We start from the raw sequence: 23,180 nt of genomic DNA, 5'->3' as shown, positions 1-23,180 counted from the left end.
AGAAAAGCGCAAAGAACAATACCCTGTAATTTTTCCTATTGCTCTGTTACTAAAATTGTTACCATGACTTATCCGAAAAAGCCATAAATATTGGGAGTTTATGGCAAATATCAATTGAGTTTAAACATATACGATATATATATTTATATATGTATATATTGTATCATCATTACGGGAAAACAGTAAGAAGTGCTCGTGAGGACACAGTTAGTTGACACTGTATCCATAAGATTAATCATGTCATGGATTGAAGAACACTAATTAGTAAACAAGGTTAGTTAAAACAAGGCTTAGTGATTTAATGACCCGAATAGTATTCGCGAATGATACAATTACACATATATATCCATCGCCAAAAAATTATGAGCATATCCATCCCATCTCAAAAATAAATTTGCGGCCCTAATTTTCAACTGAAAAAAGGTAAGCGGTTCCATAAGTGTTTTGAGTACTTAAATTCATAACCGTCAAAACGTTAATTTAGCAAGTATTTTTTTTGTTTATTATTAACCTCTTTGATATTTACATGTTTTGTATTTTTTCTTCCACTAGTAAGAGAAAATGAATCAATATAGTCAATGTGGTATACTCAATAACCACATTAATTGTTCTCTGTCCTTTTTTTTTTATTTAATAGTCAATAGGCTACATCAACTACAAATTATGGTAGCAAGTAACGGTAGTGGTGGTGAAGCCTAGTGATTATTGGTGCTGCCTAGTGATTATTGTAGATTATTGTTTTTTAGTTTATACAGATAGAAAGATACATAAAATAGCAAGTCAAACCCGTGTGAGTGTTTTTCTTTTTTTTTTTAGAAAAAAAAAAGACACTCACATTATAGAAAGGAAATGGTTGAAATTGAGGGAAATGTTAAGGATGATGATATATGATTCGAGATGGGGCGGGAGGAACCTTTAATGTTAGATATATAGGAGCTTATTAAGACTCTTGTCTTGTTTGTATGTCACTTGGTAGCACCATCAATGCTTCTTTTACATTATTGAGCAGAGCGAGATAGTGTTTTAACAAGCTACTGAATGTTGCTCCACTATCGAGTAGAGCGAGATAGTGTTGGTCGATAGTGTTGTAACAAGCTACTGAATGTTGCTCCACTATCTCGCCCTGCTCGATAGTGTCGCAAAAGTATCTTTTATCTACTTAAATATAAAACACTTTGTCCTAACAAATACTGTTCATATCTCGTCTAGAGATATCACTATCGTATCAGTTTTATACAATTGCTTCAAACTATAGTCTCTCTCATTAAATCTCTAATTCGGGAGTTTTTACTTTAATGAAATTGGTAGCACAATGGAAAAAAAAATCTTTTTGCAACCTTTATCAATATTGCCATTTTTAATCCATATTGCAAAAGCACTTTCTAAGACGGCTTTCAACTCCACTGCCATATTCTCGTGAATTTAGCATCTTACTTGGATCATCAAAAGTAAAAACCATATAATCATATAATCATATAACCACATAATCACCTTTTCTCTTCCTTTTTTCTCTTTTTTTTTTTGCAAATTCTCATTGTATTCATTTACACACAAGTTTGGTTGCTTTACACCACAGCTCGAAATTCATTGAACCAAATTTGGTTTAAACCAAACTTTGGTATTTCCTTCTAATTTTACCTCTATTCCATTTCCCCTCCTTTTAAATACGTCCATGTTGCTTTCTTGCTGGTTAGTTTAAACTTTAGTACACTTTGGCCAAAGATCTCTCCCCGCATTCCTCTTATTTAAGGTTTCTTCCTTTTTTTTTTGAATGAAATTTACCGCGGTTTTTTTTTTTCAGTCCCCAGATAAGCTATGGCCCATTTGGGCGGTAAGGAGGAGAAGAACCAACAGAGGCAAGTGAGACTGCAGAATGGGACTCCTCCTCCCTTCCCCCATGGCGTCGAAGCATAATTCGACGACAATATACTATTTGACTTTCCCATCTCATTCTTTTTCTTTTCTTTTCTTTTCTTTTCCTTTCTTCTCCTTCCCTGGCATGTTGGAGTTCAACGATAGAGAGTTACCAGTGTTACCAGTGTTACCAGTTTGAGTTTTTCGCGCAATACAAAACGTGCAATAAGGAGAATCAATTTTTTTTTTGAACAAAGAAGATTACCTTTCCTTTAACCCTTGCCCTTACCCTTACCATTACCATTACCTGCTGTTGTCGCTGTAGTTGTCGTCGTCGTCATCGTCGTTAGTGTCACTAGTCAGTGCTGCTCCACTATCTTGCTCTGCTCGATAGTGTCGCACCACCCCTATATTCATGACGCACTCGTTCCAGGAGTATCAATTGATTGACAATTTACGTCATTATGTAGCCCCAACATACTCAGCTAACAAACTATCGGTATGGCATCGTGTTCCTGTATCACGAAGGTCAGCTGTTTTTGTCCTTTTATTTCTCGGAAAAATGGGGGAATTAAGAGTTTTGTTAACTAAGAGATCATCGAAATTGAGAAATTTCCCTGGTCATGTTGCATTGCCTGGTGGTAAAGCAGACAACGGTCTTGAATCAGAATGGACTGTAAGTAGAAGGGAAATGCACGAAGAAACAGGTTTAAGCTCAGATGACGAAGCCTTAAAGCTTTTGGGGGTCTCTATTGAACACATCACACTCATGCCTAGCTATTTATCAAGAACATTTTCCTGTGTTCGTCCATGCGTCGGGTTTATGAAATTTGATACCACCATAAACCATTCTCACGTAGAAGATATCGAAGAAACTATTATTTCAAGGCTTAATATATCCTTAAATCCCGGCGAAAGCTCATCGATCTTCTCATGTCCCTTGAAAGACTTTTTGTATCCTACACCATGTGAGAAATCTTCGACGACTCCTTCGCCTGCGTTAGAAGCTTTGGAACGTGTTTCATATAGGATCAAGTGGGGCGGAATACCATGGCATTTGAGGTCATATATTTTCCTCCAAAATAATACCCACGAAGTTGACTGGCTAAAACATATTAAAGATTTGTCGGCACTGGAAGATGATGAAATAGGCAATGAATTGGATTCGGAAGATAAGGAATCAGTGACTCCGCCACCATATAGATCCAAGTCGCCCGTCACTCCAACAGAATCTACATCCAACAAAGCACTGAATACAAAAGCAAGTAGAAAGAAAAAATTATCGCTGTGGGGGAGATTGGGATCACGAAAACTAGAAGACACGAATGAAAAAATATATGACGTTTGGGGTCTCACGGCTAACATTCTACATGATTTGAGTGAAATAGTTTACTTGAAAGGTAACAAGAATAAGGAGCACGTTTATGGTGAAGAGGAGATGATTTATTGTCTACATGATTTCGGCCACTTGATGCGTCATAAAGAAAGAAGTGAGGAGGAAGTCAAGTTGATCCACTCAACTAGTGTTGGCGACGATGAAAATGAATTTGGATTTCATATGATATTACCTCCAGAGGATTTCAAGAGGTTGAACAAGTTGTATAAACTTTGACTATACATATATTGGCAATAGAATGGACCCCCTTTTCCTCTATCTCTCTGATGATTGACTGCGAAAGAAGAAGAAGAAGAAGAAAAAAAAAATTGCGAAATTCGATATATATTTGATCTCAATGACTATTGAGTCATCTATCTATGTGATGACCGAGAATGATACCGATAATAATGGTTCTGCTGTTGATATTGATGGTAAGACGATACAGCTATTGAATTTATTAAATATATATCACTTCTTGACGGCCAAATATAGAGCTAATTTCATCCAGGGGTTTCTCCATTTGAGTCGAGCAAATTTTCAAAGTGAAAAATTGAAATTTGGGTTGGATACATTTGATTTGAGGCCGTATAATGCTTGTAAAGTGGTCAATGTTGGCACCAGTGAAGAAGGAATAAAGTATGAAATTGTAGATCAATTAAAGTCTCAGGTAAATAAAACTGATGAGCCAAAAAATACCACCACTACCACCATCAAGCAACGTATTGTAAAAGAGTCAACAGAATTATCCAACAGGAAAGTCAAAGCACTGAAACAGAGGGAAGAAAAAAACTCTTTTTTGGACACAATTGACGATGATGATATACAAACTGCCACAATATCACAACTTAGAGATCCAATATATCAATTCAACCCATTTATGCCTCCTAAGGAATTAATATTAAGTCAAGACAATTTCAATAAAGGGTTGGATAATATAATTGAGTTAATTAATCTACAAAATCGTATTAATGCATTGATTAATGAGCTTGAAAAGGAGGAATTAGCTAAAGTGCTGGGACACTGAGACACAGCTATTTATGGATATACTGCAATCCATTGAAATTCCTCCCACTAGCCCCCTTTATACTTCAACATCACTATACAAGTCACTATCGTTTTCATAATCCTCAGCTCTCAACTCAGGCATATCCTCATCGTCCTCCGCCTCCTCATCCTCATCGTCCTCCGCCTCCACCTCATTATCATCATCGCTTTGGCCTTGGTCAGTTTTTTTATTCCTTTTTGCCTTCTTCTTATCTAATTTTGCCTGTACTGCGGCTTGTTGTTTACTTCTTCTTTCCAATTTCAACTTCTCCCTTAATTTGTGTTTTGCGTTTAATTCGTCCACATCCTTTTGACTCTTGGTTATTTCGGAATGATACAAGGTTTTGGATGAGCCTACTAATCCTTCTTCGATTTTCATCAATTCCATATTTATCCTTGGCCCAATCTCAATCAATTTTATAGCTCGTTTCTTTGCCGTCGTGATTGACTCTTGTTCCAATGGAATATATTCTGCTGCACTAGTTGTGGCAGTAGTTGTTGCAGCAGTTGTTGCAGCAGTGCTGCTGCTGCCACTGGGTTGTGGTTGTCTTTTTACAGGCTCTTCATGATGTACCTCAACAATGGCATCATCTTCAACCTCACTATCCGAAGTTAACCCACCAACAGCATATGGGTCCAATATTAAATCAGACACATCCTGAGCATTCGTCATTTTGGGTAACCTTTTTTTCAAATTATGGTGCGATTGAATCAATTTCTTGATACTCTTATTTTCTTCAACCAACTTTGTATTAATAACGTAATGTCTTAATTGAATCTCCTTAGTACTACTATTCTTACTGATTAACAAAACCCTCTTTATGCTCTCAACCTTGGTAGTTTGTGGCTGTATTGGAGGAAACATATTCTGAAACATGGTAATTAATAACTTCTCGTGCATACTTGCCTCACTGGGGTTTGTAAACCCATTCAACACCAAAAGAGGCGGTTGACGAAATTCCGCGCTATCCCTACCTACAGACTTGGGGTGTTTCAATATCCGCGCAACATCCTTACAGAGTGAATAAGTATTAATCTTGAATTGCAAAGTTGGACCTCGTGGTAACTTACCCATACGTAAAGTGATGTTTCCCGCTGATGACTGGTTAAATATGAATAAATCAGAAACACTCAAAGGACCACACATCACTATAAAATCCTTTAGCTTGTTCAGTTTCCGTTCTCGTAAGTTTATTGCCGTATGTGGTTGCATAATGTTTCTGAAATCCTTTACCAATTGAGATAGCGAGTGATTTTTCAAGGACGAACCAAGGTGTAAAACCATTGATTTGGGGATTTTGGAAGCCTCTTCATCGCTTAGTTTCTTATGAGTTCTTCTTTTAGTTTTTCTCTTAGCCATGCTTGCTCGAGCCAGGTGGTGTATGTAGAAAACAAGAAAATGATCCTCTCGTGAGAAACAACAGTAGTAGTGAAAATTTCAAAGCTCATCTCTTCCTCATCGAACCTCATCGCCAAAACCAAAAGAGAAAAAAAAAAAAAAAATAAAATAAAGATAAATTATAAGGCAAGGTCAAGTCCATTAGAGATTTGTTTTATTGACAGATTAGGTAAAGAAGTAGAGGTCAAGATACGGTTGAATGCCATGTCATCATCAAACAAGATACAGAAAAAGACAAAGTCCATAGACGCCACGAAGAAACTAGCGGAGAAGATTAAAAAACAAGCATTACTCAAACAGAAAGAACTACAGAAACTGTCAAATCAGGATGCTGATGCTGATGCTGATAACTCAACCACACATACAGCATTATCCAAAGCTACTTCCACTTCACCAGTTTCTTCTACGGTGGATCCAGATGCGCAACTCAAATTCAACACATTTGCAGAATTGAAACTCGTGCCTGACCTCCTTGAAGCCATTCAGCAATTGAAATATACTAAACCTACTCCGATTCAATCGGAAGCTATCCCATACGCTCTTGAAGGAAAAGATATAATAGGTTTAGCCGTTACAGGGTCTGGAAAAACCGCAGCCTTTGCTATCCCCATACTACAATCTCTATGGCATGCACAAACTCCTTATTTTGGGCTCATCCTTGCACCGACTAGAGAATTGGCATTCCAGATTAAAGAGACTTTTGATGCTCTTGGATCAACCATGGGGTTGCGATCTGTTTGTATAGTTGGAGGAATGGATATGATGGACCAAGCAAGAGATTTAATGCGCAAACCTCACATCATTGTTGCTACACCAGGAAGAATAATGGATCATTTAGAACACACAAAGGGATTCAACTTGAAGAATATGAAATATCTTGTGATGGACGAAGCTGATCGTTTGCTTGATATGGATTTTGGTCCTGTTTTAGACAAAATATTGAAGGTGATTCCCGCAAAGAGAACCACGTACTTGTTCTCTGCAACAATGACTAACAAGATTGAAAAATTACAGCGAGCATCATTGAATAATCCAGTGAAAGTTTCCGTTAGCACAAAATATCAAACTGCCGACAATTTGATACAGAGTATGATGTTGGTGAATGATGGATACAAGAATACTATATTGATTCATTTGTTGAATGAATTTATGGGGAAATCAACCATTGTATTTACGAGAACAGTGGCGCATGCGCAAAGAACAGCGTTATTAGCGAGAATCTTGGGCTTTAACGCCGTGCCTCTACATGGACAATTGTCACAGGCTCAAAGGTTGGGATCCTTGAATAAGTTCAAATCTGGAACCGTCAACATTTTAGTTGCTACCGATGTCGCCGCTAGAGGTTTGGATATTCCATCTGTCGATCTAGTGATCAATTATGATGTACCTACTGATTCAAAGTCTTATATTCATAGAGTTGGAAGAACTGCAAGAGCAGGAAGGTCAGGGAAATCAATATCATTGATTACTCAATACGATTTGGAGATGTATTTGAGAATCGAACAAGCCTTGGACAAAAAATTGCCAAAGGAAGACAAACCAGCAAGAGAGATTTTAGATGCATTACATATACACGTTGATAAAGCTACTGCAGAAGCTATTAGACAGACTAAGGAAATACATGATAAACGAGGTAATGGAAGGAGGAGAAAGAATTATGATGATGACCGCGAGGAGAAATAGCCTCCCTTTCTTTTCTTCCTCCTCCTCCTCCTCCTCCTCCTCTTTCTTATTTATGAAGGAAATGTACAGGACACTCGCCATATCCCTTCTTATTAAACCAGTCTTTAATGCACTTATAGTGGAAAACACAAAGACACTCCAAACGGCCCACTTTGTCACCAGGTTTTAGATCTTCCAAGCAAATAACACATTCATTCAATTCTTCCAGCTTTTCCAGAGGTGGGCCCGCCATATTTTCTCTAGCAATTTCATCTATACTTTCGTATTGTGGCTCTGGTATTGGCGGGATATTGTAAACCAACATTTTATTTCTTGGATTCAGACCAGGTGAAAACCTACATGAATGATCAGTATTGAAATCGAATTTAGTCAAACATTCGTTTATATGCTCTTCTTTGAATTTTTCAAAGTCTTGAGTTGATATGTTTTCTATATTATTGCGCAATTCAATGTACTCTTTTAATAGATCAGTTGCACATACAGGACATAGATTGCCTTCGCTTGAACTGTCTCGAGCTTTTGAGGCTCCCAAGGCTCGGCCTCGGCCTCGACCTCGTATTTCCAGTAGAGATGGTGATGGTGGGGTATGTGACGATGAGTTCACATGTCTTGTGTACTCACGAGAATTTGCATGTTTAATAAATCTGTTATCTCTTATTTCTTCATTTATTTGACAAGAATCTGGATTATTGAATAAAACACGTCGTATGATTAAAATGTTATTGGCACATTCATCACATGTCCTATAAACTTCATTTGGTTTGGAATATTGGCCCTGTATTTGACTATTACCAGTAGCAGTGTCACTGCCACTGCCACTACCTCCACCTCCACCTCCACTATTGCTACCACCTCCACTTCCACTTCCACTACCACCTCCTTCATGTGTTATTATTCCAGGTGGAGATGCTATAGGGGTATTATCGAAATAATGTAGTGATTGAGCTGAGCATTCGCCACAAACGACTCTTCCACATTTTCTACAATGATGTCGCCTAAAAAATATATTATATGGAGTAGAACAAAGAAAGCATTCTGACACATCTGTATCGAGCTGCCATTCGGGAAATGTTACTCCTTGAGACATTATATTTCAGTGGCAAAAAAATAATAAATGAAGATAGCTAATATAGATGGGACAATAAAGACACCTTAAAGTTTGGTTAACTAAGATACTTTAAATGAAACAGATTGAGCAAACCCCAAAAGCCAAGATCTTCTTGCGTATAGGAATAAATATAATAACGATAATAAATGTTTGCTTGGCAATTTCCCCGCTTTAGTAAAATCAAACCCTATACTTATAGATGAGTATATATATAGGTGTATATATATATAGGTGTGTATATATATTTGTATATATATAGGTGTGTGTAAATATATATATGTATACTTTCTAATGTGATATATCACTCTTTGTTTTTTTTTTTTTTTCTTATCAAAGTGTGCCAAAAAGTTTTATCTTCTGACTGCACAAGATCAGTGTCGTATTTTTAATGTCGTAATTTGTTTTGAGACACCTTTTTTTTCTTTTTTACAGCAAATTTTACAACCAAATTTGTTGAATTGTTGGGTTGGCAACCAAAGGTATAGGTGAGGGGTTGAAGATGTCTGATAGGTTGACACAGCTACAGATTTGTCTAGATCAGTTGATTGATCAGTTTAATGCAACTGTAAACTATGTAAATTCACATGCTCCACCTGCTTTGTTGGACGATGATATGCCAACATCTGTTTCAAATCTTGCTGCAAAAGCACCATTACCACAGCAGCAACAACAGCAACAGCAACAGCAACAGCAACAGCAGCAACAACAGCAACAACCACAGCAACAGCAACAGCAACAACAGCAGCTGCCAGAGATACAGCAACCAGCAGCAAATGAACCTACAGCTTCTTCATCTCTGAATTTAGATGCAGATACAGAAGTAGAGTTCTCAAACACAATAGACGAACTATCTTCAGATATAGTGCTAAAGAGCAAACAAATCAAAATGTTGATAGATTCCTTACCAGGAATCGGAGTTAGTCCCGAAGAACAGTTGAACGAAATTGCCGAATTGAGTACAAAACTACAACAAATTGAACAAAAACGATTGTTGAAAATCAAAGAAAAGGATGAATTGTTGAAAAAAGTTGACGATTTGATTAAAGAATTGGCAACAGGGATATCCAAGTCGAGATTACTTGAAATAAAGTGAAAATTAATAAAACTCCCTCATTTTTGCTACTGAGAATTGAAAGTTGTAAAAAGAACCAAAGAAGGTGAAAAAGGAAAGCTACAAAAGGCTTTGATTAGCAGTGCAAGGGAAAAATTGGTCAATGTGCTCTACTATCGAACAGAGCAACACTCTGTAGCTTGTTACAACACTATTGACCGACACTATCGACCGACACTTGCGAGCAGAGCGAGATAGTGGAGCAAAACTCAGCAGCTTGTTACAACACTATTGAGCAACACTCAGCAGCTTGTTACAACACTATTGAGCAACACTCAGTAGCTTGTTACAACACTATTGAGCAACACTATGTAGCTTGTTACAACACTATTGAGCAACACTATGTAGCATGTTACAACACTATTGAGCAACACTATGTAGCTTGTTACAACACTATCTCGCTCTACTCGATAGTGTTTCTCGATAGTGTTTCTCGATAGTGTTGCTTGATAGTGTTACTCCATTATTATCTATAAATTATTTACCGTCATTTTTATTCACCATTTCCATCGCGATTTCTGCCAGCGTCGCGGTTGGCCCCTACTGCAGAGTAAAAAAAAACCATCATCATGAGGAGTATATATTACAGTTGAGATTCCAACTAGGTAACCAACTTTGCTCCAAACATTCTTTTGAACTCCATGGGAGATTATAAATCAAAGGCGCACCCTTCCAATAGCAGTACACAACACCCATTAATATCAATAACATCAAGCTTGCCCTTATGTGCTTCTTTTGGTAATTGATATACTCCGCCATGTTCAAGACTGCAAACACCAAAGCAGGTAAATAATGATGCAAATATAAATTTCTTGAAATGAAGAAATATGGCCAATAATGAATTATCCAACCTAGTTGATATTGAATCGCATTTTGATAAAATCGAGTCTTTGTAGGGGAGTCCACATGTTGAGTGTATGGATTCATATTCCAAACTATGTGGAATGATGTCTTTACAAGACAAATCACCATAAAGATAAAACTGGTATAATAAAGACAGATGTTTCCCAAGTAGAATACTTGGCTTGCATCATGAGATAGCGTAGCTACTGATTGGAAGTATGGAATTCCATCTTTCAATATAGGCCATGACTCTGCAGTAGAAGCTGATGGCTGATTTTCAGTAAATCCCGAATTTAATCTCATCATTGCCCAATGTATCTCCCACATTTTGTGCCAAAAGGTAAAGGGTGAATGGCTAAAGTCAACTTTAGTTATAGCATCACCTATCTGCTCCAACATTGGATGAGTATTTCTCTCCACATACCACAACGAATTTGGAATCGTTCCTTCTTTAACGCACAACACTTCATTCTGGCCCTTGCCCCACAGTGGTAGTCTAGTAGCATGACTCATTAATAAACACTTTTGATCTCTATGGACTAATTGAAATATAGTTTCTGTTGCTCTTAATTTGATCATGGGAAGATTGTTCACCAGGTGTCTTTTCTTGCTTACTATTCGTAATTTGAACTCATATTCTGAATTACCTAGTAGTCCTCTAGTTTCGTTGCAATTGACCTCGTTGGAATACTCATGTTCAGATATGGGCGGACGAATGTCATTCACGTGAAGGTAATGTCCAGTGGCCTTATGATAAAGTCTAATAGTGTCACCATCTTTAACTGGCGTAACTCGTTTCATTATCCTTTCTTCATAGTATTTATGAGGAGTCTCTATTACCCACTCATTATTTGCATCGTTATCAAATTCATACAAAGTTACCTGTTGTAGATTTGAGCCTTTGGGGTAGGTAGCATCATGTGAATGAAGGTATTTCTCCAAATTGGTATGTTTCAAAGTAATTGTGCTTCCATATAGCACCTCGACTGGATCAGGGTGGTAACCCTGAAAAGTGGACCTGAAATGAGGTGACAAAAACCCACTTGAGCTACTCTCATATGGAAGCAATTGAAAGTGGACATACCATGTAGCGCAATATATCGTTAATGGTAAAAGGAGAAATCCAAACACTCGTATAGTTACATGTTTGAACCATGCCATGGTAGTTATAGTTAAATCATCAAGCATTTCCCATACTTCATGCAAAATCAAGATACCAACCCATATCAAAGTTAACCAACCATTTAGTTTTATCGAGATTGTCCATCCAATAGAAATGCCGCACCCAAGCAAACCAGCCCACCAAGACCAAGAATAAAAACTCACTTTCAAAAACAGCTTAACAGTGAATATAACCATGATCTGACCCAAGAGCAACATCGCATCCACCAAAATAAATCTAGATTGAGTAATCATTGAGTTCTCAAAACAAATGAGTAAAGAACTGCACATACTCATAGCATAGCCATTATTTTCCAACCTCATTATCATATAGAATAAATCCACACTCAAAATCCCGCAAACGCTTGAAAACATCCTCATCAAAACAAACGGCTCATCAATATAAGTTTGTCCAATAGAGTCAAACGAGGTTACTGCCTTCCATCCACCAATTCGGCTAAGCAAATAGAAAACAAGTTTCCCAAGGGGAGGATGCACGTCAAGATAAAAAGTACCATCAAAGTAATGCTGAATTTGTCTCCATGTATGTAATTCGTCAAAGACCACTTGTTGGGGACTATAGATTTTGTAACATCGTAATAAGGAAATAGCAGTGAGGAGAAAAAGAATACATTGGTCGGTTTTGGTAAAGTTACTACCCTCTCGTCGCGATATCACCTTGAATGGACGATACGGTCCTTGTCTATACTCTACCTGTTTCTCCGTCATCTAAGAAAGCAAGAGAAAGAGAAAGGGACTAAAGCAAACCATTAATATATCCGCTTTTGAAAAATTGAAAGAATCATCATCTTACTTGAGTGAATGAATTTTGCATCGATTGTTTCGCGTCAGAATGGCTACCATATGTTATTTGGTAGCATTTTATTGCTGCAAAAAAAAAAAAAAATTAGAATATATATATATATATATACAATAATTTAAAGAGTACCATAACCTTTTATTATTACATAGTGTTGATGTTAAAATTAGTGAATCTTTCAAACCATGCCAACCTTTTTATTTCTCTTCTTCCTCCCCCAAATACCAATTTCTTGCTTAAATTTGGTTCCAAAGTAAACAACACACCCCATGAGGCAGCTAGTGGTAATGATAATACATGCAACAGCAAAAATTGCACCCATGTACCTAAATGCCAATAACGGATAATCTCCAATACCGCCATTGCCAATCTCTGTGTTTCCGAGAGCCATAGTTCCCAAGGGGAAAGTCATTGCCCAAAAGCCCTTGTGATGCTTCAACATTCCTAGTTTGTTCGTGTTCTGTATATTTGGTGTATTAGCAAACGGCCGAATTTTGCTAAGTATAGATGTTATCGCAATGAAGGTCATGAAATATCCCAAAGATAACAAAAACATTGCAAAGAAGCCACAAATGCATAATAGGATTTTCCCATATAGAAGCTCCTCTGGGATGTACTCGTTTAAATTATTTCCAAACAAATACACCGAATAAGACGACTGACCCAAAAACCCCACAGGTAGAAATCCGGTAAAGATAAGCTTTGTAGGAGGTATTTTATGTACAATCAACCTCCATACGTATATGGTCATAATCATAAAAGCCAAGGACACAGAAAGACACCAAAGCATAAAACTGACAATCATTGTAGTGACAATTTCGTTTTTATGATACAAATTCAACTCAATAGAATGACCCAGTGAGGAGACAACGGTGATTGCCACTATGGGAAGCAAAAGTGTAGCATTCAACTTGGCGTCCAACTCGACTTTATTTAGTTTCGAGAAGTAGGCTAGATAGACTATAATAAATGCAGTGTACATTGCTGAAGCAACTGCTATCCACCATAATGTCCACACCAAATACATATGGTGCGCCTTTGTTATTGTTGCAATATAGTTGACGAGTGTTATGTATCCCATAGAAAAACATCCCATGTAAGATGCATGCAGTGGATCAATATGATAAGCACGAAGTCTCCCTGGGAAATAGATGCACGACATTATGAAGAGAGCCGTGTTGCATATAAATAGTAGACACGCCACGGCAAACATGATATAAGATATATCGATAAGCCACTGCGCCGGGAAGGGAAAATGGTATAGTAACGATGACGATATACCAGTTCCCATAACCAGTACAAAATACGCAGGCAGGAAATTTCTCACAATATCGCCAATAATAAATCTTTCATAAAAGGAGTCAACTGGTTCTTCTTGAGCTGTTGGGGTAGAACTATTAGAGAAGCTCTCCTTATTAGGGATATCTCGAGAATTGGTTTTTGAGGTAATAGATATTAGCGCTGAGTCATAGTCCATTCGTTCGTGGTTGGTGCGATTTGGGTGTAATGTTGATGAAAAGGTAGTATGGAAAGTATTATTAGAACCATGCAGGTAAGACTTTGTTGGCCTTTCTTGCTCTACTCTTTTGTCTCGCTGTATAGTTGTAGCAGCAGCAGCAGTAGTAGTAGTAGTAGTAGTATTAGCGCTTTGATGAAAATTTGATTTTTGGTTTTCCTCAACTTCTTCCAGCTGTCGATTTGATTCGTTTGTATCGCTTGAATTCAGATTCTTATAATTTTCACATCTTCGTAGCATCTCATCTTTTTCTACCATTATGAAATTTGAGTATATATTGTGGCGTACTGTCACGAGTAATGTTGTGATAAACGTTTCCAACGATGAGTTTATTAGAAAAAAAAAAAAAAATCAAAATGGAGAAAGAATATCAAATCTTTTTGCTAAGTAACACAGGGGTTAGACGTGGTTTCCTCACTACACACAAAAGAAGATACTACTGGTTAACGCGCCACCTGCTTAAACGATCTCTTTACTTGAACATATATGTTGCAAAGTATGATTTCGTTTTTATAGCAAAAGTGAAGCTAGAGTAAGTTATTCCGAAAGATGAAAAATAAAACAAGTCAAGAGAATGTGAGAAAATAAGAAAATTTCCATATTTGGTAATTTTGCGGGAGTAGCGGCCCCGACTGTCAAATGACTTTCCATTTTTTTTTCCAGCAGTCACTATGGAACAGAGCGAGATAGTGTCGGTGGCGGTAGGTTATTAAGACACTATCGAGAAGAAATAAAAGCCGACTTTTTTTTAGGAAATATTATCTTTTGGTTTTCATTCACTTATATTTATTACTTGATATCATTTACTGATCTATATCATCAAACCGGCTTTGGTTATAATCAAGAGTAGTAAGCAAACCACTTGTACTGTTTTTAAGGAAAGAAAAATACTTGACAAAGATGATTCATTTGCAAATTAAGCACATGTGAATGGAGATTACAAGTCGAAAAAAGTCCAAAACACGTTCATCAGTGACCGTAAACTTACCGTGTAGTTGGACAAGGTTTGTTTTCTTAATTTTAAAATACGTGTTAACTTCAACTGTTTCATCAATTTATGTGGAGTTGCATAAAATAATAATCATAAGGAAAAATGCCGTTGATTATTGCGAATGGAAACAAAAAACAAAAACTCATTTGAAAGTCATCTTGTACAACTAAACAGTACACGCAATAAATCTTGCCGTTGTTTGACTAGGTCTCTTGTGTTTGACTAGGTCTCTCTTGAGTCTCTCTTGTGTTTGATTATTGTCCCCAACTTGGTTAGAAAAATTATAGCTTTTACTTCCCCTTGCTATCCGGCCAAATAATAGTAAAAGCTTAAAGCAGCAATGCTGTTTTAAATCGGGTCGTGTATTTTGGCCACACGGCGGCTATTTCTACTTTTAACCAATCAAACTCTTTGAAATATAGTTTGTATGTCGTACATTTCCCAAATAGGTAACTTCTAATACATTAATAGTGCGGGAATTTGTTTTTTCTTTTCGATGGGCCGACTTTAGTACGACCGCTCCCTTATTGTTTTCACACCCCTCAAAAATAATTTATCTATATTCATACTCTAAACTAGTTTAAGATGAAATCTCGATCATATCTTCCATAACTAAAAAAGAAGAAGGAATATAACAGCTATGGAAGAGCTTTATCAGCTGTTTTCTACGATATATAAACCCCATGTAATTTCTCTGATTTCTAAACTCCAATAATAAATTTTTTTTTAGAGTTTTACTGATTCTTTCCAGGCTAAGTAAGTAAGACGCTCATCAAGTTATAAATCCCAAAAGAATTTAGAACATCTTGCTAACTAAACCAGAACCCAGAACCAAAATACGGAACTGGAAAACTTGAAAACCTTGCTATTTAGAAGAAAAAAAAATTTAACAATTTGGGAGTCACATTACTAGATCCACAATGCTATTAAACACAAGCCATCTCAATAACACACTTTCTTCAGGACCAATCAACTCAACATGCCAAACCTCTTCTTTAGATGCATTCCACCCAAATCAAAACTTGTCACAACTTATAGACTCACTTAGAGAAATTTTGGGCGGTCATGGTTTATCGTCAGAGGATATTGATATTAACAAGATAAAGCAAATCATGGAGCTGTACAAGTCGGACCCTGCTGATTGGTCGCAATTCGCCCTTCATGACCCACTAAAGAGTTACTCGAGAAACGGTGTTGTCAACATTAATGGCAATGCCAATCTACTCATATTGGTATGGCTGCCACATAAATCAAGCGCAATACATGATCACGCCAAAGCACATTGTTGTATGAAGATTCTTCAAGGAGAATTAACTGAAAGTTTATACAAATTGGATGGCGAGAATAAACCAAAGCTAAGTAAGGAGACTATACTAGCTAAGGAACAAGTTGGTTACATTTCCGACCAAATCGGATTGCACAAGATCACCAATACGCTGGACGAGATTAGTGTATCGTTACATTTATACACACCACCATATGCAGCAATGTATGGTTGTTCAACATATGAAGAAAACGGTACTAAACATCATGTTGACATGTCCAAGTATTATAGCTGGCAAGGAAAGGTGGTGAACGATGTCAACTCACTGAGTTGTTAAAAACATTGAAGATGATATGACGATGATGATGATGGAAAAGTGTAGGGTCTATTTGCTAGTCAGATAACAAAACGTATATATATATGTATAAATAAAAGTAGAAAGAAAAGTACGAAAAGTAATTCTTAACGAGGAGAGAAGCAATCAAACTCGTTAGTGCTGCTCCACTAGCTCGCTTTGCTCGCTAGAGAATGTATAATAAATCAGTTTTGCTTATTCCAAGTTGCCAAGATACTGGCATGGCTATTGCTTGCTCTCTTTCTCACTCTCTGCGCAATAACAGTCCCATTGAATGATACTCACAGAGTATACAATTTTGAAAACTCAGAGCCGCCTTCATAAGGAACTTGTAACCAGTTTTTGTCATCATATTCAGCAATACCATCAATAACATGGAAAGCATAAGCAAATCGTGAGTTTTGCAGCTGGTTTTTGTCACTCTTGTGCAACACTGAATTGTTTATTAATATCAAAGATCCCGCTTTGCATGGGAGAGTCACATAATCCTCCTCTCGTTCCTCTACTGGTATTTCTTCTCCAACTTGTTCAAACTTGCACCCGCCATTCAAACCATTGATTCGTACAAATCTCTTAGTGACAGGGTATTTCTTGTGACTTCCTGGTAAGTATTTTAAACATCCATTTTCTTCTGTACAATCCTCTAAAGCAAACCAGTACCCAATTGCCGTTTGTTTTGGTTTTGTGAATAGAAATGTTGCGTCGGTATGTGGTGGTACCGCATTGTCTCTGGAAATATCCTTGCTTGTACCACCACCACCACCAGCGGTTGGCTGTTTAAATATGCACATGCTTTGCAATACCCTTGGATCTGTGTAACTCAAGTCTTTGGCAATTTTCTGAACGTTTGTGCTGAACGTAGTTATTTTGAATGCTTCATCATGAATATGCAAGCCATGTCCAATTTTGTTTATTGCCTTGTCCAAGGGAACAACTAGCTCTCCATCTTTATCAAATGCATCAGTATCGAAAAAGTAGGATATTTTATCGGCTGACTCATAAAAGTAACGATCGCCAATATTATCATCATCGCAAGTCTTGAAAGTTGTCTTTGGATGATTGGCTAAGTTGCACTTTGATATAAGGTTTCGTGATCTTTGTAGAAGCAATTCGGTTTCTTTGGGTGAGAGGAAATTGGGTAAACACAACACGCCTTTGTCATTGAATGTTTTGATTTGCTCAAGGGTTAGAAACGAAGTCATTTGATAACTACGACACTATCGAGCAGAGCGAGATAGTGGAGCATACTAGTTTTATTTCCCCAACTACTTTAACTACTACTACTACTGCTACCACAAGAGAAGGGGAAAAAAGATTATTCCAAAAATGAATCAATTTACTTAAGGCAGGTCAGCAACACTATTGAGCGGAGCGACTCAGTAGCAGTCATAACTGCTCCACTAGCGAGCGAAGCGAGCTAGTGTTGTAACAAGCTAGTGAGTGCTGCTCCACTATCTCGCTCTGCTCATTAGTATTGTAACAAGCTAGTGAGTGCTGCTCCACTATCTCGCTCTGCTCATTAGTATTGTAACAAGCTAGTGAGTGCTGCTCCACTATCTCGCTCTGCTCATTAGTATTGTAACAAGCTAGTGAGTGCTGCTTCACTATCTCGCTCTGCTCATCAGTATAGTAACAAGCTAGTGAGTGCTGCTCCACTATCTCGCTCTGCTCGCTAGTGTCGAGATTGAGTTTCTTTTTATCGTTTGAACCTTTTCAACTCAAGGTATCTTAAAATAGGGTAAGTGATGCCGGTAAATCCAAAAGCCAAGAACATGCCAATATCGCCACCATTTGCTCCGATCTTATCTGCCAAAGGCCCTCTATAATAAACTTGATTCATCCCCACAACGGCACCAGCGACTCCACAACAAAACGCGACACAGGCTGCGATACCCAATGTTCTATTTTTCGGACGATTCCAGTTATTCCAATTATATAACTGCTCAAATTTCAGGCTCTGTTCACATTCATCATCGTCATCGTCATCCTCTTCTTCTTTTGTTTCCTCTTCTTTCTCTTTTCCTCCTTTACTCTCAAATTCCTTTGCATGCAATTTTTTCACCTTGATGGTTGATCTGAACATCAAGTTTTCTTCAAGAAGCAAGACTATGTACATTGAAATCCAATAACCCAACATGGGTAAGAAATTACTCAAGATGGTCAGAAAATGTTCCTTTCCAACAAGGGATAACACAATGTATATCGCTGTAGTAACCGTTGCCCAAAGCCATCTGGGAACGAAAACGAGCAATTTGTCAATCAACTGAAACTCAAATGCTATTGAGTAAGTGTTCATGATGTTATTGCAAATTAAGGACAAGTATAGTAAAACACTAACAAACTTACCAAATGCACCCCATGGCGAAAACGTCTCGACAATGAGACCGCCAACGCCAAGGTTGTTGTATGCGTCGTTCCAGGGTTGGTAAGATAAGGCAATTGACCCACATAACGTTCCGGAAACAGCAACAAAAGTCGTTGGTAGAGCAATTCCCAAAAACGTTATCAAGAAAACTTTAGTTGACGATGTTTTCTCTGGAAATAAAATGTAATAGTCTGATGCTCCGCTGCCCCAAGTTGCGGTTACCGAGTACCCAAGCGTAAAAAATGACACCCAGTTGCCATTATAAGTCAAGGTGGACGTATTCATTTCCCGGACCATTTCATTTGCTTTACCAATATAACCGATTTTTTTGCAAACAACGACATAGAACAAAATACAAGCAACGAAAATGGGAATGGATAATATTGTTTGGAACTTGAGCAATACTTTTATTCCAAAAACTGCAACGATTAAACTAATCACTGCAATTACAACAATACCGACAGATAAACTGACTGACTTATTAATGGCAACCAACATTTGACCTCCTAGCACACAATTTACAACCGACCATCCAATACCGCCAACAATGGCAATTAATGCTACAATTTTAACTCCCCATTGTCCAAATAAAAACCTAGCGGTCACCATTTGTCTGCAACCAGATTTGGGACCCATTGTGGAGCAATAAGCAGGAACTAAACATCCAATAATCATAGAAATCAACCCACTAACCATTGAATCCTTAAGAGTTAAGCCGAATAATAATGTAGGTAAGAAGAATGACGACATTGAAGTAAGTCCACCACAAGCAGCGTACCATAATCCCACAACTTGCAATAGTTGGATGTAAGGGGATGAAGATGATGCAAGTTGATCCCTTTCCTCTGGCGAAACTCTTTCTATTCCTCTTGTTTCGACCCCAAATGCATCCAACAGGTATATCCATTTTACATAACGAAGTGGATGTGCGCGAGATGAATCTTCTTGAACATTACTCGAAGATGCTTCCACAACATCTTCCTTCAGTGATAAGCTAGATGAGTTTTCTTTTGACATGACCATAACTGATCTCTACTAGCCAAAAAAGATATAAAAAATACCAAGCCAAATATAGACAAATAACCTCAGGATTTATAGATGAATGGAAGTACAGGCAAAAGCGGATAAAAAAGGGCCATTCCCATTGCGGTTTGTTTCATTGTTAGCTACTGAACCCAAGTTTTGAACCAGCCAGAGAGGAAAAGTCTTTTAAGCGCATACTATGCGGCGGTTACTGGAAGAGAATAATAATTTTTTTTTTCTCTGCCTTCTCCCGAAATATTCCATTACAATAACAAGGGGAGAGGGGAGGGGAAAGACTTTCTTCAAAGAAGAGTCCGTCGATATATATGTATATTTCGCTATGAGTTTTCTTTTTTGGCAGGACTGAGACCTAGCATTCGTTTATCATCATCATCATGGAGAAGCTTATTCAAGATAACTATGACCTTTATACCAAAGCAATTAGTCAACCATTGACAAATGAATTGTGTCAAGGAACACTTTCAAATTCAAGACTATACACTTATTTGGTTCAAGATTTGAAATTTTTCGAGTTCAGCTTGAATTTGATAGGAAAGACGTTATCACTTTGTGACGATCCTGGAGCTTCAATTCGATTAGCCAAACAAATTGGATGGTTAGCTGATGACGAAAATACATACTTTAGAGAAACGTTAGCCGAACTTGAAAAAGATAACGATTTGTCGTCAGTTATTCCGAAAATGAGGAATGATAATGGTATAACTTTGCCCGCAGTCACTAAGTATATTGAATACTTGGAATACATGATCCACGAGTCAAAGACATATATTGAATTAATAACGTTATGTTATACAATGGAAAAGATTTATTTAGCCTGGGTTGAATATAATCAAGAAAGAGGTACAATAGTCGCTAATCTTGCGCCGAAATTCCAAACTTGGATCGATTTGCATAGTGGCGAACATTTCATTGAATGGGTGGATTTCTTACAACGCGAAGTTGAAAGAAGCATTACTTCTGAGGAAAAGGAAAAGATCAATCATGATACATTTGTCAAGACCGTTGGCTTGGAGATTGATTTCTTTGAAAGCTGTTACAACTACAAAGAGTGAAGAAAAAAAGGGGTAACTCTCTCGTAGAGCTCATAAAGGTGGACTACTTACTTTTTTGTGAACAGGATATACCTTTGTAAGCGCATGGTTAAGTAAAAACTCTTTGAGTCTCAGGGATATTTCCTTAAAGTACCTTAACTAAATTGGAATTCATTTTTTTTATTTCCCTTTTTTTTTCATCTGCAACCTCTCTCCCCGAATGCATAGATAAAAGACCCCCTTTAGAAGGGGGGGACGGAGGTCACATCAAATAAATAGTGCAGGCAGTTATTTTTGTAGACTACCCTTGCTCTACCCTTTTAGTGTGAGAAAAATAGTGTTATCAAGGGCGGATCGAATGTTGATTTGAAACTAAACAATAGAGAGTTTTTTTAAAGATGCTTTACGGGGTAGGTTGGCTTATTTATAAATGAGTAGTAGAGAATAGACATTCCACCAAAATAATTATAAACACAACTACACGATTATAGCTAATACTTTGACCGCAACAGAAAAAGAAAATTGACATCTTCTTTACATGATAACTGTGTTACATACTCGACTCCAGATACACAACAATTATTTTCACCTGGAAATTAGGCCTGCACATTTACCTTTTCGCAGCCAAATACATTTTTTTTCTTCTTCTCTCTATCATCCTACTTATGAATATATTATAAGCAATCAATTAGATTTCACCAGCCAGTGTACAAACTCAGTGCATCCAGTTAGATGATACAAAAGTATCTGATCTTTTCAGAATACCATAGAAACAAATCGTCGACAGTCTGCTTCTCCGTGAGTAGAGTCAAAAGTGATGATTTCAATAAGTAGTGGTGATATAATTCCAAAGAGTAGTGTCAAAGTGTGAAAACAATATCAAAATAATATATGCGGTTTAGGCAAGGACACTATATACACGTTTTTAAAGTATTAAAGTTTACTTATAAAGGAATCCCAACCAACTCTTTTGTCTAGCTTCGATTTCCTTTGTTGGAATAAAAGCTGCTGCATTCTTTGTAATCTTTTCGGCACTTTCAATCGCACCGGCCTCTCTTCCAATCACATCAACAAAATTACCCTCTGGATCTAAAACGTAAAAAAATATCGAGTGGTCAACTAAATAGTCTTGGCCTGGTTTCACGTCTGGAGGCGTTGAGAAGTAAACACGATATTTTTTACATACATTCTTCACTTGATCATATGTTCCGGTTAAACCAATTATACTTGGATCAAAATCTTCCAAATACTTGCTCAAAACTTCCGGAGTATCTCTTGCTGGATCACATGTAATAAACACAGGTTGTATTTCGATATTATTCTTCCTCAATATGTCCAACATATCGCCCAACTTGTCCAACTCCTCAGGACAAACATCTGGGCAATGAGAAAACCCGAAATACAAGATGGAAAATCTTTTACCCCTGGGATCAACTAAATTTTCATTGGTAAATTTCTCTCCCTTTGTATCTTGCAAAGTAAAAGGACCTCCTATCAACGGCTTTCCAATTTTACGATTTTGTTCCATTTCTCGAAGTACGTGCAATCTTGTTTTTTCCTTCTGGAAGAAATATGTTCCTATACCACCAACAACGAAAAGTAACACCACCGCTTTCCAAGTAGCAAACTCTAACCCGCTTCCCTTGTTATAGTACTTGTTTGTTGACTCCTTTGAGCCACCAATGGCAACTCTACTCAATGGTCTTCTTTTTGGTTCAATATTAGGCTCTTTTGAATTAGGCTGCGACTGCTGCTGAAATTTTACTACAGATGGATGGAAGCTCCTCAATGATGTTCGCAAAAGTTTGGGACTCACCAATCTGGTTCCTAGACAATTTTTAGCTAACATTTTGTGGGTTTTGGAAGGGCTATGAAGAGAATGCACAAGTTTATAAAATGTAACCACCTTATTAATTTTCAGCTTACATAGTGGCTTGACACAATTGCACGACTTGGTGATAATTTTTCATCAAGAATGGAGAAACCATAGTGCAAAACAAAATTAACTCCGAATAAAAGAGCACTGAAAAGCAATGGGAGGCGGTAGGTGGAAAGTTGTAAAGTCAATTTCAAGATTCAGAGGGTTCATCCAAATGCTCATAATTCACAGAATAGTGCAGACTTGATATGGAAATGTATACCTTGATTTTTTTTTTTCTTTTTTCTTTTTTTTTTTTTTTTTTTTTTTTTTTTTTTTTTTTTTTTTTTTTTTT

The 23,180-nt window shown here is 37.3% G+C and overlaps 12 protein-coding genes across 12 annotated transcripts; 6 read left to right on the top strand and 6 right to left on the bottom strand. All coding sequences in view use genetic code 12, as the record gives it.

Moving 5' to 3' along the window:
- Positions 1 to 2,269: 2,269 nt before the first annotated feature.
- Positions 2,270 to 3,466, top strand: PCD1 (8-oxo-dGTP diphosphatase; the record flags this gene model as incomplete). Its single annotated transcript, XM_049323141.1, has 1 exon — positions 2,270 to 3,466. The coding sequence occupies one exon, from the start codon at positions 2,270 to 2,272 to the stop codon at positions 3,464 to 3,466; it is 1,197 nt and encodes a 398-aa protein (XP_049182651.1).
- A 121-nt stretch (positions 3,467 to 3,587) lies between these two features.
- VMA22 (Vma22p) lies at positions 3,588 to 4,256 on the top strand (the record flags this gene model as incomplete). The annotated part of the gene is made up of 1 exon (XM_049323130.1): positions 3,588 to 4,256. The coding sequence occupies one exon, from the start codon at positions 3,588 to 3,590 to the stop codon at positions 4,254 to 4,256; it is 669 nt and encodes a 222-aa protein (XP_049182650.1).
- Positions 4,257 to 4,313: 57 nt separating this feature from the next.
- On the bottom strand, positions 4,314 to 5,636 carry SSF1 (rRNA-binding ribosome biosynthesis protein; the record flags this gene model as incomplete). The annotated part of the gene is made up of 1 exon (XM_049323119.1): positions 4,314 to 5,636. One exon carries the CDS (start codon positions 5,634 to 5,636, stop codon positions 4,314 to 4,316), a length of 1,323 nt encoding a protein of 440 aa, XP_049182649.1.
- Positions 5,637 to 5,879: 243 nt separating this feature from the next.
- Positions 5,880 to 7,358, top strand: KGF56_000195 (RNA-dependent ATPase; the record flags this gene model as incomplete). Its single annotated transcript, XM_049323108.1, has 1 exon — positions 5,880 to 7,358. One exon carries the CDS (start codon positions 5,880 to 5,882, stop codon positions 7,356 to 7,358), a length of 1,479 nt encoding a protein of 492 aa, XP_049182648.1.
- A 46-nt stretch (positions 7,359 to 7,404) lies between these two features.
- On the bottom strand, positions 7,405 to 8,445 carry KGF56_000194 (phosphatidylinositol-3-phosphate-binding ubiquitin-protein ligase; the record flags this gene model as incomplete). The annotated part of the gene is made up of 1 exon (XM_049323097.1): positions 7,405 to 8,445. The coding sequence occupies one exon, from the start codon at positions 8,443 to 8,445 to the stop codon at positions 7,405 to 7,407; it is 1,041 nt and encodes a 346-aa protein (XP_049182647.1).
- Positions 8,446 to 8,965: 520 nt separating this feature from the next.
- MED21 (Med21p) lies at positions 8,966 to 9,559 on the top strand (the record flags this gene model as incomplete). The annotated part of the gene is made up of 1 exon (XM_049323089.1): positions 8,966 to 9,559. The coding sequence occupies one exon, from the start codon at positions 8,966 to 8,968 to the stop codon at positions 9,557 to 9,559; it is 594 nt and encodes a 197-aa protein (XP_049182646.1).
- Positions 9,560 to 10,144: 585 nt separating this feature from the next.
- On the bottom strand, positions 10,145 to 14,175 carry KGF56_000192 (uncharacterized protein; the record flags this gene model as incomplete). Its single annotated transcript, XM_049323078.1, has 3 exons — positions 10,145 to 11,438; positions 11,505 to 12,158; positions 12,668 to 14,175. The coding sequence occupies 3 exons, from the start codon at positions 14,173 to 14,175 to the stop codon at positions 10,145 to 10,147; spliced, it is 3,456 nt and encodes a 1,151-aa protein (XP_049182645.1).
- A 1,653-nt stretch (positions 14,176 to 15,828) lies between these two features.
- Positions 15,829 to 16,509, top strand: CDG1 (Cdg1p; the record flags this gene model as incomplete). Its single annotated transcript, XM_049323067.1, has 2 exons — positions 15,829 to 16,140; positions 16,204 to 16,509. The coding sequence occupies 2 exons, from the start codon at positions 15,829 to 15,831 to the stop codon at positions 16,507 to 16,509; spliced, it is 618 nt and encodes a 205-aa protein (XP_049182644.1).
- Positions 16,510 to 16,808: 299 nt separating this feature from the next.
- KGF56_000190 (uncharacterized protein) lies at positions 16,809 to 17,729 on the bottom strand (the record flags this gene model as incomplete). The annotated part of the gene is made up of 1 exon (XM_049323056.1): positions 16,809 to 17,729. One exon carries the CDS (start codon positions 17,727 to 17,729, stop codon positions 16,809 to 16,811), a length of 921 nt encoding a protein of 306 aa, XP_049182643.1.
- A 494-nt stretch (positions 17,730 to 18,223) lies between these two features.
- FCY24 (Fcy24p) lies at positions 18,224 to 19,915 on the bottom strand (the record flags this gene model as incomplete). The annotated part of the gene is made up of 1 exon (XM_049323045.1): positions 18,224 to 19,915. One exon carries the CDS (start codon positions 19,913 to 19,915, stop codon positions 18,224 to 18,226), a length of 1,692 nt encoding a protein of 563 aa, XP_049182642.1.
- Positions 19,916 to 20,310: 395 nt separating this feature from the next.
- On the top strand, positions 20,311 to 20,988 carry KGF56_000188 (uncharacterized protein; the record flags this gene model as incomplete). Its single annotated transcript, XM_049323034.1, has 1 exon — positions 20,311 to 20,988. One exon carries the CDS (start codon positions 20,311 to 20,313, stop codon positions 20,986 to 20,988), a length of 678 nt encoding a protein of 225 aa, XP_049182641.1.
- Positions 20,989 to 21,907: 919 nt separating this feature from the next.
- Positions 21,908 to 22,816, bottom strand: SCO1 (Cu-binding protein; the record flags this gene model as incomplete). Its single annotated transcript, XM_049323023.1, has 1 exon — positions 21,908 to 22,816. One exon carries the CDS (start codon positions 22,814 to 22,816, stop codon positions 21,908 to 21,910), a length of 909 nt encoding a protein of 302 aa, XP_049182640.1.
- Between the last annotated feature and the right edge of the window lie 364 nt (positions 22,817 to 23,180).

Source organism: Candida oxycetoniae, assembly GCF_023343755.2.
Source record: "Candida oxycetoniae strain CBS 10844 chromosome Unknown scaffold8, whole genome shotgun sequence".
Lineage (NCBI taxonomy): Eukaryota > Fungi > Ascomycota > Pichiomycetes > Serinales > Debaryomycetaceae > Lodderomyces > Lodderomyces oxycetoniae.
Note: the sequence above shows the minus strand (reverse complement) of the source record. Positions and strands in the feature narration are given on the sequence as shown.